Source organism: Hemiscyllium ocellatum, chromosome 34 (genome assembly GCF_020745735.1).
Source record: "Hemiscyllium ocellatum isolate sHemOce1 chromosome 34, sHemOce1.pat.X.cur, whole genome shotgun sequence".
Lineage (NCBI taxonomy): Eukaryota > Metazoa > Chordata > Chondrichthyes > Orectolobiformes > Hemiscylliidae > Hemiscyllium > Hemiscyllium ocellatum.
The window spans coordinates 41439343-41454281 of record NC_083434.1 but is presented as its reverse complement, the minus strand read 5'-3'; the positions used below and the strand labels follow the sequence as shown (position 1 = coordinate 41454281).

The following is a 14939-nucleotide window of genomic DNA, read 5'->3' as shown; positions in this document are numbered from 1 at the left end:
AATTATCAAAGCTCCTTGTCAGTATTTTCTATTGCCTTCTTGATCTTACACCCTTCTCCCCACAGCCAGTATCAGCTACTAAATTTTAATACATTCCCAAATCTTTCACATTTCCATATGGAATAAAAGGGGAAAGAATTCAATCTTTTTACTCCCAATTCATTCCCTATTTATCGTGCTATGATGTTCATAACACCTCACCTCCATTTTGTTAGCAACCTTCCAACCATACTAAATGCCTCCTTAAATCAATCAGGTAAGATTTCCAAATATTAGTTTTTAATGGATTCTAGCAGTTTTCCAACTGATGATTTTAAACTCACCAGCATGCAGTCCTTAACATGTCTGTTAATTGGTTTTGAACAGTAATTTTACACTTTCTGCCTTTCAGCCAGGGAACGTGAAGCCAGCAAACCTTGGGAGATGAAAAAGGTACAACTCAAAGTGCAGAAAAATGTTATAAAAATTAAGAAGTACAAGAGAGAATCACCTTGACATTGGTCTGTGAGCATGTCCGTTGGTGTCCAGCCCAAGCAAATGAAGGAAATAAATAACTTGATCTTGTCTCATTTTCTTTGACAGCAGTTCATTTGTTTTTGCAAATTCAAAAAACTCCTGTTGGAAAACAAAAGAAAAGACATGAGGACATTGGGAAACAAAGATCAATTTGCACAGGCAGCTACAGTAATGTTCCTTCTGTTACGGTCCCACATCATGCCTCATCCTTCCATGTCTCATAACTTCTAAACAACACCCTCCACTATTCAATTTCACGAATTCACACTGCTCAAGTATAATTGACAAGTCCTGTCAAATCAGGCACAGTACTGTGTTGCCAAGAATTAAGATCTCAAATCCATTTCATGCAGGATTCTAACAGTGCGTAACCGGGAAGGTTTCATCTTATCTGTCCAGACAAGCTTCTGGCTCACACCCCAGAAATGAAAGGATCATGTCTTAACTCACTATGCCAATCATTCCAACCTCCATTCCCAGAGATCTACTTCCAGCACAGCCAAAGGCATTTCTTGTTATGCATTACCATTCCCTAAAGTCAGGTCAGTATTATTCTTGTTTGCAAAACTTTTTCCATCTGTATTTCAAAATCAGATCTGAGATTTTCAGCTCAGATTTTAAACAGCTACTGAAAATTATGGAAGTGTCTTTATGAACATACGGCCAAGAAACAAGAATGGGCCACTCAGCCATTCGATCATGCTCAGCCATTTAATAAGTTTTTAGTGGATCTGCTGTTAACTTATACTCTACATTCCTGCATATCTCAAATAATCTTTCAACCTCTTGATAATTAAGAATTTACAGCACAAGCAACATAACTACAACAGCATCTTTCATTAACTTGTATTTGTATAGCATCTTGAATGTTGTCAACCATCCCAAAGCATTTCACAAATGTAATCTGATACTAAGTTGTATGATGAGATATTAAGGAAGATGACTAGAGAAGTGAAGAACTTTATGGAGAGTGTTCCAAAGCTTAATGCTTAACAATTAATGATGGAGTTGGGAAAACTGGGCATAGACAAGAGGTCAGAATTCGAGGAGCATCAAATTAAAATGGGGACAGCAAGTATCTTCTGAAAGAAAGTCAGCATTTTCCAATTACTATTGGTAAACATGCGAACAGGTGAAGCACATTCCTGATACCTTTACTTCATCGAAAACCCAGGTATCCAGCTTCGATGCATCCTGAGCAGCAAAGTCCTCCTTCTCAGCTGGATACATTTGTGTGAAGACATGGTCACTGCTGGCACCTGCAGCATACAAGCATTTTGATAACTTAAACCAGGATGATCTAATATGTGTATCTTGTACATGGAACACATTGCTGCAACTGTGCATCAGTGGTGGAGGGAGAGAATGTTTGTGGATGTGGTGCCAATTAAGTAGGCTGCTTCGGTATCAAGCTTCTTGACTGTTGTTGGATCTGCACAGACAAGAGAAGTCAGGGGAATTGGCCATGCTAAATTGCCCGTAGTGTTAGGTAAAGGGGTAAATGTAGGGGAATGGGTGGGTTGCGCTTTGGCAGGTCGGTGTGGACTTGTTGGGCCGAAGGGCCTGTTTCCACACTGTAAGTAATCTAATCTTAATCTTAATACTGGAAAATAGAGACTTTGAACACAGGAGTTTGCACACCCTGATCAAACAAACATGTGAATTCGAACAGGAGTAGACCATTCGACACCTGGAACCTGCTCCATGTTTCAATAAGAAAGGCTGCACAGAACTATGGACTCATTTAACAAAAAAATCTGACAGGTAGTTCAATTAAAGCTCTAACTGAAAAATAAACCTTGTTGTTTTGAACCTTAGTAAAGCAGGATATATATTGTTTTCTGCATTTCAACTTATATGCATTCTTAGATTTTATAACTGTAGAAAATAATTCCTATAAGGCACCACACATATCAAACATCCCTCCGCAAAGTTGAGGGAAAAGGTTCTCAGAAATGATGTGTTGCTTTCTACTTTAAAAACCTGGTCCAGAAATACATATGCATCAAATCTGTAGTTTCACATGGTGCGATGATGTATCAGGTCATAAAAAATTGGAACAGGAGTCAGCCATTCAAAGGTTGACACACGCAAATTGAATCAAATGACTTCCTGCTGTGCTGCATCATTTTAGAATTCTATGTTGCAGAAGTGTAGTGTAAATGTCTGTGATAGACAATGAGAGCACTCTTAATGAACAACTGCTTCAAGTCATGGACCCATTTGCTCACTAACACCTCAAAAACTCATATCCAATAATATTTATTATCTTAGCGAGTTTTGAGAAGGTTTGTAGCTCAGGTTGCGGTTCTGGATATAGGTTTGCTCGTGGAGTTGGAAGGTTCATTTTCAGATGTTTCATCACCATACTAGGTAACATCATCAGTGTGCCTCAGGATGAAGCACTGGTGGTTTGGCCCACTTTCAATTTACGTGTTTAGGTTTCCTTAAGTTGGTGATGTCATTTCCTGTGATGATGCTATTTTCTGTTCTTTTTCCTCAGGGAATGGTAAATGAGATCCAAGTCATGTGTTTGTTGATAGAATTCCGGTTGGAATACCCATGCTGCTAGGAATTCTCGTGCGGCATTCCAACCGGAATTCTATCAACAAACACATTGAATTGGACCCCATTTACCACCCCCTGAGAAATAGAACAGGAAATTATATCACCGCAGGAAATGACAACACCAACCCAAGGAAACCTAAATACATAAATAGAAAGTGGCCATGCCACCAGTGCTTCATCTGGAGGCTAGCTGATGATGTTACTTAGTATGGTGACAAAATGTCTGAAAACGAACATTCCAGCTCAGCTAGCAAACCTACATCCATATTTATTATCTCTTCACCATAATGGCAGATCCAGTACTTGAGCCATGACATACTGAAGCATTTACTTTTAGTAAAAAAAACCCTTAATATCAGAGGCAGTTTGATGGTAATTCCATCCCCTCCCCCATTCCTCAAAACAGGAAGGTATACACATAAATGCGGATCATGTGAGGTCTATTTACGTCTCTTGCTTGTTTTCTTGAATTTTATAACCATTCAAAAGTATTTTTAAAATTGCTGAGTTTTTATAGTATATTGCAGTGAATACACAGGAGTAGAAACTTGATCCCTTTCTTAGTTTTGTTTCTTTTTTTAAAAAAAACTATCTTCCCATTTTCAAATCTCTCCATGATCTCACCTCTCCGTACCTGAATAATCTCCTCCAGCCCAGCAACCCTCCACGATGTCAATGCTGCTCCATTTCCTTCCTCTTGCAACTTCCTATTTTCACTGACCTTTTTAGTGGTTGCCATGCCATGCTTGAGCCTGAATCTCTGTAATACCTCCCTAAATTTTTCGACTCCCTGGCTCAAATCGCGTCTGGACATTCCTTACACCCTAGTTCTTCACCAAAGCTTGTATTTCTAAAAATGTTATTTTTGATACGGCTTATGTTGCAGCAGCAAGACCAGTGTGCCTTACCTTTCGCAAACATTGGCAAAATGTCAGGACTTCCCCAGCACCAGGTGTATTTGCTTTCATTAAAAACAGAATCAAATTCCACTGGGTTTTCTTTCCAACCTGCAAAATTATAAGAATAAAAGCAAGTAATTGTATCTACTTAATTAATAAATTACACCAACTTCTGAAATTCTGCCAACTTCTCACATTACAACAAGAGCTTGCTGGGTGGTGCCTAAGTCCAACCATGCCTTCAAATACTTTTACAATTATCTTCCCTTCAACATAACATCACATGATGAAGGAGCAGAAAATAGGCCATTGAACCGAACAAGTATGTCTGCGATTCAATGAATGTATGGCTGATGTGATAATCCTCAATTTTTGATTTGATGTGTTTTCCTCATAACCCTCGATTCCTTTACAGATGAAAAACTGCCTTTCTCAAATGTGAATATAGTTAATGACGCAGCCTTTACAACCCCCTGCAGTAAACATTTCCACAGACTGACCAACCTCAAAGAAAAAATTCCTTCAATTTTGTCTTAAATGGGTGACCTCTGACTCTGGTCCTTGACTCTCTCACAAAGGAAGATAACCACCCCACATCTACCCTGTCAAACCCCTCTAAGGAGGGGAATGGAAATGTTTGCAGATGAATGCAGTATCCTGTATCACTCACAACTCCAGATACTCAAACAGCTGGTGTCTATAAGACCTGGAGAACCTTTCTGAGGTTGGACTGCTGAATGGCATGTAACATTTGTGTTTGAAAAAAGAAGCATGAGGTAATAATCATCTCTGAAAAAAAAATCTTTACTATATCTCCATGATATTCAATATTTTTACCATCATTCAATCCTGTTATCAACATCTTAATGAGTTACCATTGACTAACTACATAAATACTGTGACAATAGGAACAGACTGGGAATTTAGCAGTGAGTAACTCACCCTCTGAGCTTTAAAGCCCATCCACCATCTACAAGGAACAAGACAGCAGCATAATGAATTACATTCCACTTGCCTGGATGGCTACAACTCTAACAACATTTAAGAAAGGTGATACTATCATGACAAAGCAGCCCCTGGATAGTACCCCACCTATCATGTTCAAATTACACAGCTTTCGTCAGTACATGTGCCGTCAATGTGTGACATCTACAAGATGCATTGTAGCAATTCATCAAGGTTCTTTCGGCAGCACCTTTCAAACCTTCAACCGCTACCAACTACAGGAGAAAGCAGATGAAAGGAAACACCACCACCTTCAACTTCCAGAACTTGACTGCTGTTCCTTAACTGTGGCATCAGAATCCTGGAACCCCCTCCCTCGTGTAGCCCCACTGCAAGGATGGCAGCACTTATAGGTCCACACCCTGAGTTTTTTTGTTTCCTTGGTTATAAGGAAAGTTCATATGTCCATATCACTAACAAGGAGCCTCGTTCACTGGTAGTGCACACAGGAATTCAGACATGAACTATTCATGATTTTCTAACTGCTACTGGTCAAAACATTGTGACTTGTACATTGCTGTGCTACTGAAGTGTCCCCGTAGTGAGTGAAGTTCCTTGCTCATCCAGCCATATAGTCATACAGCATGGAAGCAGACCCTTCCGTCCAAGCAGTCCATACCGATCATAATTGCAAACTGAATTAAACCCACCTCTCTGCTCCTGGCCCATATCCCTCCAAATCTTTCCTATTGATGTACTTTCCAAATGTCTTTTAAACATTGTAATTATATCCACATCCACCATTTCCTCAGGAAGTTCATTCCACACACAAACAACCCTTGATATAAAAAATTTGCCCCTCATCTTTTTTTAAACATGTGTCTTAAAGATTGCACACTCCACAGATAAGCTGCTGAGGATTTTTGCAACAATATGCATTCTGCATGGCTAATTTTTATTGTTTTATTCACTCATGAGACCTCCAGTTACCTCTGAGAATGTGGTGGTGAGCTATCCTCTTAAAGTGCTGCAGTCTTTGTGCTTAAGGCTGAGCCACAATGTCCTTAAGAATTCCAGGATTTTAACCCAACAGCAGTGAAGGAACGGTGATATATTTCCAAATCGGGATGATCAATGGATTGAAGGGGAACCTGCAGGTGATGGTATTCCTATGTATCTGCTGCCCTTGTCTTTCCAGAGGGAAGTGGTTATGGGTTTGGATGACTCTATCTAAGAATCGTTGGTGAATTTCTGCAGTCCATGTTGTAGCTGGCACACACTGCTGCTGAATGTCAGTGATGGAAGGAATGGATTTTGTGGATGTGGTGCCAATCAAGCGGACTGATTTGTCCTGCGTGATTGTGAATGTTGTTGGAGCTGCACCCATCCAAGCAATTGGGGAGTATTTCATCATAATTCTGGCTTGTGTCTTGTTAGATGGTGGACAGGCTTTGGGGAAGTCAAGTGGTGAAGTACTCACCTTTTCCAACAGAAACTGACATCATTTATCTGATGTGTTGTACTGTCATATTTTTTAAAAAGCAATAACTTCCACAGTTGCACACATCTCTGGAAAAGCAAGCATTTGCACACTTAGGTTTTGAAACTGAATGTTGCAAAACCTCAAATATTTCTGTCGTGACTCAGCAAAATTGCCACAAAGTTAGGAATTCAAGGGACTCGGACAGAGTAGACTCAGGATCAAATTGAAGCTTATAAAGACACAGACATGCAATCCTCTATTGCGATGCTGGAGTATGCTATGTTAATATAATAGGTGACATATCTGATTTTATAATACTGAAGCTCTTAAATGGATGTAAAGCAAAGCTGTATCATAGCAAGGGTAAAACTTCTGGTTAATGATACATTTTACAAGTTAGATTGCATTCCATGGGACAACTAATATTAACATGCATCGCTGTAAAGTATATTAACCAGCTAAAGGAGTCACAAATAATTCCACATTATTAATAAATACAGTTAGCAAATGACTCCATGGGGATGGAGTTACTGTTTGTTTACATTTATTAGTTTTCTTTCTAGTACACCTTTAGAAGGGATGTTTAATTAGATTGCTTTGGACTTTGTGGAACAGTTAAAAAGAACAATGAGCAAGCCAAGTAAAGGTATATAAATTCATTAAATACTGCACACCTTTAGCAACAGCACTGACATCTTCATAAAACCCTGCAATCAAAGCCACATGACCAGGTCTGGATTCAGTTGGAACCCGTGTGTGAGACACACCCCAGCTTCCATGGTGCTCAACCACATTCCTGTAAACACATACACAAGTTACAAAATTGAGCATACAAGGAGGAAGTTATTCCAAACATGCAGAACGTCTGTTTTTGGTCTGTGTGTTCCTACAGTCAAGTGAACATAGCAATGAGCACAATACTAATCTGTTATTCATTACTGTAAACCCTCATTATATCCCTCACCTTCCCCTACCTGCAAAGCCAAAGTGACCAATGCCAGCTGTACTCCCATTCTACACAGACATAGACACACGTATACTGACTCCCTTCATCTGATTCCTGATCTAGTTGCTGGGATGAGCTTAAATTAACTGGGAGAACATGAGGGCTGCTGATGCTGGAGATCAGAGTCAAAGAGTGTGGTACACAGCTGGTCAGGCAGCATCCGAGGAGCAGGAGAATTAATGCTTTGAGCATTATGTACGAAACGTTGATTCTCCTCGGATGCTGCATGACCGGTTGTGCTTTTCCAGCGCCACACTTTTCCACTCTGAGCTTAAATTAAGTCAAGAGGACCAAATTAATTTTTCAAAATTCACCACCAAAATGGCCATTTTGTGAGCTGTATGTGAGCCCTTTGCCCCCGTAAACTAAGTATTTTCTGACAAAGCAACAGTACTTTTGACAAGAAGTTTCAAGTTGTGGATAATCCCATGCTATTTCTATAGTAAAGTAAATCTGTTTCACATCTTCACAGGCAACCAAAAAGATGAGTGTTTCTTTGTACCAAATAGTGCCTCATTTAAACCCAAGTATATTATTCAATCACTAAACTTTTTTTTGTTTCTGTTTGCGATATTTATATTTCGATAGAATGGTCCATTTCACTGCATGAAGTTGGAACTGCAGCAGTAAAACTGGAATTTACTGAATAATCTGCAATGTGCATTCAGACACTGGCCAGATCATGTCTATATTGTTGATTGTACCTTGTTGTTCAATTCATCTAAAAAAAAACTGCATTTATACATCTATAAAAAGACAAACTCAATTCAATTAAGGTGAATTGATTATGTTCACCTTAAAAGTCACTACTTTTAGAGTCATAGAGATTCTCCCCTTTTCTGAAAATATGGAATTCATCCTTAGATCATCCAACCGGATATTATTAATGTGTAAATCTGAACAATATGCTACTCTCGAGTATCTAATCAAAAGAAGTGTTCGATAGACTTCATTTGAAGCCAAAATGCATGTACCATCATCAGATAAGGAGCAACAGTACTGCCAAATTACCACAAAATAATACTTCTTGCACTCAAACTAATCTTTTGGTGAAAATGTTTTAAAAAATGAACAAGATATTTAAAATATTTCAAGCTTTCTGCAATTAATGGAAATAAAACCAAATTGGCACAAGTGATGAAAACTGTATTCATGGAAGGACACTTGCTGGAAATGATCTAAAATTAGAAGGTAAAGTATTTGAAAAACTTTTCAAAGAACATTTGGAGTCATAGAAATGTACAGAATGGAAACAGACCACTCAGTCCAATTTGTCTATGCCAACTAGATATCCTAAATTAGTCTAGTCCCATTTACCAGCATTTGGTCCATATCCCTCGAAACCCTTCCTATTCATACACCCATCCACATGCCTTTTAAATGTCAGAGTTTCCCTCTGGCAGATCATTCCATACATGCATCACCCTCTGCATGAAAACATTGCCTGAGGTTCCTGTTAAATCTTTCCCCTCTCACCTTAAACCAATGCCCTCTGGTTTTGGACTCCCCTAGCCTGGGGAAAAGCCCTTGACTATTCACCCTATTCATGCACCTCATGATTATAAATGTTTATATGGTCACCCCCTCAGCCTCTGACGCTCCAGGAAAAATAGCTCTAGGCTATTCAGCCTCTCCCTTTAGCTCAATCCTTCTAACCCTGACAATATCCTTGTAAATCTTTTCTAACCCTTTCAAGTTTAACAGTATTTTTCATATAGGAGGAAGCCCAGAATTGAAAGCATTATTCTAAAAGTGGCCTAACCAGTGTCCTGTACAGCTGCAATTTCAAGAGCAGAATCTCATTTATATTGACCCTACAACACAGAAACAAGTCATCCAGCCCAACTAGTGTTTTCATCAAGTAAAGTCTGGCAGGAAAGTCTGAAGTGAAGCAGTTCTAGAGATGATGGTTATATGTGAGTTGAGGGCAATTTGATTGGAACTTGTTTGGGTAAGTATTATATATCTGTGAGAAAGTAACCAGTGGTATGAGCTGTTGGTGTGTGAAGTGAGATGCTTGGGCCACACTAAAGATTCAAAGGCCAGGGCAATAGTGGGTCAATAGGAGTTTTTAAACTCAAAGTTATTATCTCTTAACGACTGTGGCCATTAAAAAGTAAGACATGTACATAAGATACCAATGTTGTTACATTACAATTGAATGCAGTCACGCACAAATGGCAAAGTACACCATGTTTTGTGCGATAACATAAAGACAATACGTTATATAATAGTCAAATAATATTAAACATGTAGGTCCACATTAACACTGCTTCTCTGGCCATAATAGGCCAAGACATTGCATGGATCCAGTCATGGTAGGCTGAGCAACTATAACTAGTTAACTAGTCTCAGTGAATGTATGTAAACATTGTATCCGTCATTGTTTAGAGTGTTAAGAACTCAGCAGAACTGACTGGAGGCTCAATTGGTCCAGGGCGGTCTTTTCTCCATACAAGCATTTTCTCGCTTCTCTTAAGCTCAGGATATCAATGTATCCTGCTATTCCCTTCAGCACCATCCTTTCACCCAGCCTCCACTGAAATGAATTTTTGTGATTTAGCTCAAGTACTCCTTTTGCAAGCAAGTTCCACTTTCAAAAGACTCTCTTGGATATAAAGTTTCCCTTGAATTCCTACTGGATTTACTAGTGCCTATACTTTCTTAATTCTCCCTATAAAAGGAAACCACAACTTGACTTCTACCCCTTTCAAATAGTTTCATAATCTTAAAAACATTTCTTTGAAATGCTTCATATGACCACTCATACCGGAGAAATGGTGAACGTGTTTGTCCATTCTGATCCAGCTCAAAAAAGGTATCAGCACGCAATCCATCAGCAACAAAGAGAACAAGACGCTTAGCTGGTGGTGGTAGTGCTGTTCGATGAGGAGTCGTTCCATGCACCAGGGGAGAGGTGAAATAAATGTCAAAAATGGAGGCAAAGAAGATGAGATGCACAAGCAAGCCAACCAGGAAGAATGTCAGCATGTTTAAACATAAGTCTGATCACTCATTCCAGGAGAAACTGAAAATCAAACAGAAACATGGAATTATGTTTAGCAATTTACACACAGCGGGTGTATTTCTATCTGAGCTGAATCCTTTCCTTAGTAACCACATTGTTTTATAATAGTTACATATTAAATTGTCTATTTTAATACGTACTGATATTCAGAAACCTCAATTCTTGTAAGTCTATACAATGTTACAGATCTTTACAGCTAAACAACGTGAAAAACAATCGATTGTAATAAGAAATATCTGATTTAAAAATGCATTTCCAAAGTTTTTAATTATTAAAAATTTCGTTCATGGAATAAGGCGTTATTGCCCATTCCCAATTGCCACTCAGAACATTGTGCTAAGCTGCTTTCTTGAATTGTTGCAGTCCTCTAGATATAGAGCCACCATATCACTGTTAGGCAAGGAGTTCCAGGGTTTTGACCCAGTTACAGTAAAAGACTAGCAATATAGCTCCCACTCAGCTCAGTAAATGGCTTGGAGGGGAACTCGCTGGTGTCAGCTTTCCCATGTATCAGCTGCCCTTGCCCTTCCAAGTAGCAAAGGCTGGAGGTTTGGAAAATGCTAGCGAATGCTTGGTGACCTGCTCCAGCATATATTACATAAAATACACACTGATATCTGTGAAGAAGGTGATGGATGGGATGTCAATAAAGTGAGCTGCTTTGTCCTGAATGGTGTCAAACTGCACCCATCCAGGGAAAGTGGAGAGTATTCCATCACACTCCGGATTTGTGCTTTGTAAATTGAAAACAGACATGACGGAGACACAGGTGAGTTGTTACCACAGAATTCCTCACATCTGACTGTATAAATGAACAAATTACAGGTTAATATAGCAAAATTTATCATTTACTTTCAAGACAATAGTTATGTCTAAAAAAAGGAAAGAAAAAACATTATTGCGAGAAATTAGATAGAGACAACACCAATTACAAACACAAGTATAGGTGCAAAGGAAGAGAGGGTCTCCTCACTGAGATGAGGAGGACTTTGTTTAGACTGAGGGTGGTTTATCTGTGGAATTCATTGCTGCAGCAGGCTATGGAGATCCTACCTTGGTATTACTGAGATAGATGAAAATTTGTGCTTTGGTATTATGAAAATGCCAGCATCAATATATAAATTAAGTATTTGGATAAACAACATTGATTGTAATTCAATTCATAAAGACAACGATGGATAGGTATTTTGATTACAAAACAAAAAGAGGTCAATTGACCAAACTGGTTTGTGCCAGAATTTGCACCGCAGAGATGTCCTCCCACCCTACCAGCATAACTTCTTGCTCCTTTTGGGTTTATCCATATTTTGCATAAATGCATCTACATAAAAGAAAAGTACACTAGATAAGCCACCATAGTCTCTAAGGACCATAGAACTGGTCTCTTACTAGAAACAGACGACTGGTGGTGAGTTTAACCTGAGGTCACCTCAAATCTGTGGAGGTTGAGAAGGCAGGATCTTCATGGTCATCTCAGACAATACAGAAATTAAACCAGTGCTGTTGGTGTTGTTATGAAGTTGAAGGCATATACTGTACCTTTAAGAGAGAGAATGTTATTCTGATCTGAGAGATTACACTTGTGCATATGACTAGATGGCAGACCCAGAGTTTATTGGAAAATTGAAAATATGCAACTTTGGTTGTGAAATGGATACTTAAGTTTTGGTTGCTGTTTTGACAATTCAAATTTAACCAGTTTACATTATGCTTCAGGAAACTAAAACCCAATCAAGTTTGAATTTATTGTTTTACCAACATCAAACCAATGAGACGATCTGATGCTGGGGGTATAAGAATGTCCATTGGCCAGAGAGCAACTGCTCTAGAGAGAGAAACTCCTAGAGAACTAAAGTTGCTCACCTAATATCTCGCTCTCAAAGATATTAGAAAACATTATGAAACATACCTTCTTATGTGAAACATACTCGCAGTAAAAAGAGAGACAATAACCGAGGAAGATCAGCAGCTGGAAGAGTGAAGAAACAGAAGACAACAGAGACTGTGTTTTTGAAATTAAGTTGATGTAATTTTAATAAGTGTCTTATTATAACAGTAGTTTGTTATAGAGTTGGACGCAGATAGTAAGCAGTTAAGAGAAGGGGGGGCTTAAATTTGTGAATAGTTTTTATTTAATGTTCACTTTTAGAGTTAGAAAATAAATTGATGTTATTTTCTTTAAGTAGTAGAATTTGGGAGTTCTGTCACTCATTTTAATAGATTATGAGGCAAGGTGAGGCAAGCCTCTCTGGGTATTTGAGTTAATTAGCAGAAAAAGTTGGCCTTCATTTCGCCTTCATAGCAGATTGTAATACAATCCAACCATCCAGCCAACTAAGCTAACCAATCCACAGTAATTGGAAGAAAAGTTATACTGAATTCAAAACATTTACTCGGTTTCTCTCTGGACAGATGCAGTCAGATCTGCAAAGTTTCTACTGCCCTCCTGTCTTAGTGCATCCATACTAAATCATTTTGGCAGCAAATTTTATATTTATACCATTGTTTATAGCAAAGAGTTTTCTCCTGAATCTCCTTGCAGCATAGAACAGGAGTAAACCATTTATCCCTAGAATCTGTTCCACTATTTAATGAGATCATGGCTAAGCTGTCATCTGTTGCAGACTACTCTCTTTTGCCTTCTTAATAAATATTTTTGGATGGCCTTAATAACTTCGGTTAACAAAAATGTATCAGTCTCAGATTTAAAATTAAAAATTGATCTACTATTTGCAGAAAAGAATTCCAAAGTTTTACAAACCTTTGAATGAAAAAGCATTTCTAAAAGATCTGGCTCTACTTTTTTTGATACTATCCTTTCATATTAGATTCCTCAAACAGCAGAAAGAGTTTGTCTCCATTTAAACTATCTGTTTATCCTGATATCTTGAAGCATTGTGTTAATTACCCCTGGCCGTTTACAGCCCATCAGGTCCACACCAACCCGCTGAAGAGTATGACCTACCCTCTCCCTGTAACCTTGCATTTCCCATGGCCAGCCTGCACATCCCTGAATACTTTGAGCAATTTAGCATGGCCAATACACCCCAACCTGCACAGTTTTGGTCAGAGGGAGGAAACTGGAGCACTGGGAGAATGTGCAAACTTGACACAGAAGAGTAGAATTGAGCCTGGCTCCCAGGCACTGTAAGGCAGCAGAGCTAACCATTGAGCTACTATCTATATACCCTGGGTAGTCACTTTATAGAACATAGAACATAGAACATAGAACATAGAACATAGAAGGATACAGCGCAGTACAGGCCCTTCGGCCCTCGATGTTGCGCCGACCGAATCCTACCTAACCTATACTAGCCCAATAACTTCCAAATGCCTATCCAATGCCCGCTTAAATGACCATAAAGAAGGAGAGTTCACCACTGATACGGGCAGGGCATTCCATGAACTCACAACCCGCTGTGTGAAGAATCTACCCCTAACATCTGTCCTATACCTACCACCCCTTAATTTAAAGCTATGTCCCCTAGTAACACCTGACTCCATTAGCGGTAAAAGGTTCTTAGTATCTACCCTATCTAAACCCCTAATCATCTTATACACTTCTATCAGATCTCCCCTAAACCTTCTCTTCTCCAATGAGAACAGCCCCAAGTGCCTCAGCCTTTCCTCATAAATCCTCTTCCAGACTTACTTTCCTACCTATTTTGTATTATCATCAAATATAACAACCTTACCTTTGCTCTCTTCATTCAAGCCATTGGCAGTTTGTAAAAACAAGTCGAAGTTCCATCACTGGTCCCTTTGGCACATCACTCATTATATCCTGGGTGGAAGGTGAGTAAATCCTTGGTTGGGGGAAAGAGGTTCCTGGGGAGGGGGATTGATGCTGTGTGTGTATGTGGGTGTGTGTCTGGGTGTGTGTGGGGGGGGGATAGTGATCAGGACTGCACTCGACCAGATACTCTCCACTGTCTGAACTAGAATCGAGCTGACTTCCCCTCTCCCCGCAACAAAGTTAGATCCAAAAGCACAGGTCAGGTTATTTCAAAGTAAGACACACTCATTTCCACACTTACCTGCATGATTAATGTCTGGACACACGCCTATGGGAAACGGACAGCACTTGACATTGATTCGGTCAATGCGGCGTACTACGCCTGCGCGGCCGCTTCACAGTTGCGACCTTTGACCCTTTGCATTGAATGTCAAGTTTGCCTCTTTCAACAGCCGCAATCAATGCGTTATAAAAATAATAAAGTTTTTGCCAGCTGAGAAAAGGAGAAAACTACACGTTTTCTGTAATTATTAATACTCCGTAAATGCTGTTGAATGGCTGCACTTGCTGACACCCACGAGCAGGCGCAGTTGCCCCGCGGTTTAGTAGGCGGGACTATCTGATTGACGGGTCGTTCCTAGTTATTATTGGTGTAAGTTGCTGTCAGTTATCACGGATGGGCAGTCTTCTTATCCAATCATCAGTTAGAGTAGGCGGGTCGTGAAGGGGAGGGTTTCTTCCGTATCGCTATCGCGAGA

General features: G+C 39.4%; 1 protein-coding gene across 2 annotated transcripts in view; it reads right to left on the bottom strand.

Moving 5' to 3' along the window:
- The window catches only part of pign (phosphatidylinositol glycan anchor biosynthesis, class N), a 116365-nt gene extending 101715 nt beyond the window's left edge, over positions 1 to 14650 (bottom strand). The window contains exons 1-6 of one of the 2 annotated variants that reach the window (XR_009646901.1): positions 14483 to 14650; positions 10188 to 10445; positions 7086 to 7207; positions 3993 to 4091; positions 1669 to 1775; positions 491 to 615 (exon numbers count right to left, since the gene is read on the bottom strand). Coding sequence is in view for 1 of the 2 variants with exons in the window: in XM_060849792.1 (XP_060705775.1) it covers positions 491 to 615; positions 1669 to 1775; positions 3993 to 4091; positions 7086 to 7207; positions 10188 to 10408 (674 nt within the window). In the remaining variant the exon portion in view is untranslated. The remainder of the gene's footprint in view (positions 1 to 490; positions 616 to 1668; positions 1776 to 3992; positions 4092 to 7085; positions 7208 to 10187; positions 10446 to 14482) is intronic. The other variant, XM_060849792.1, reaches the window with a different exon arrangement.
- Positions 14651 to 14939: the final 289 nt, after the last annotated feature.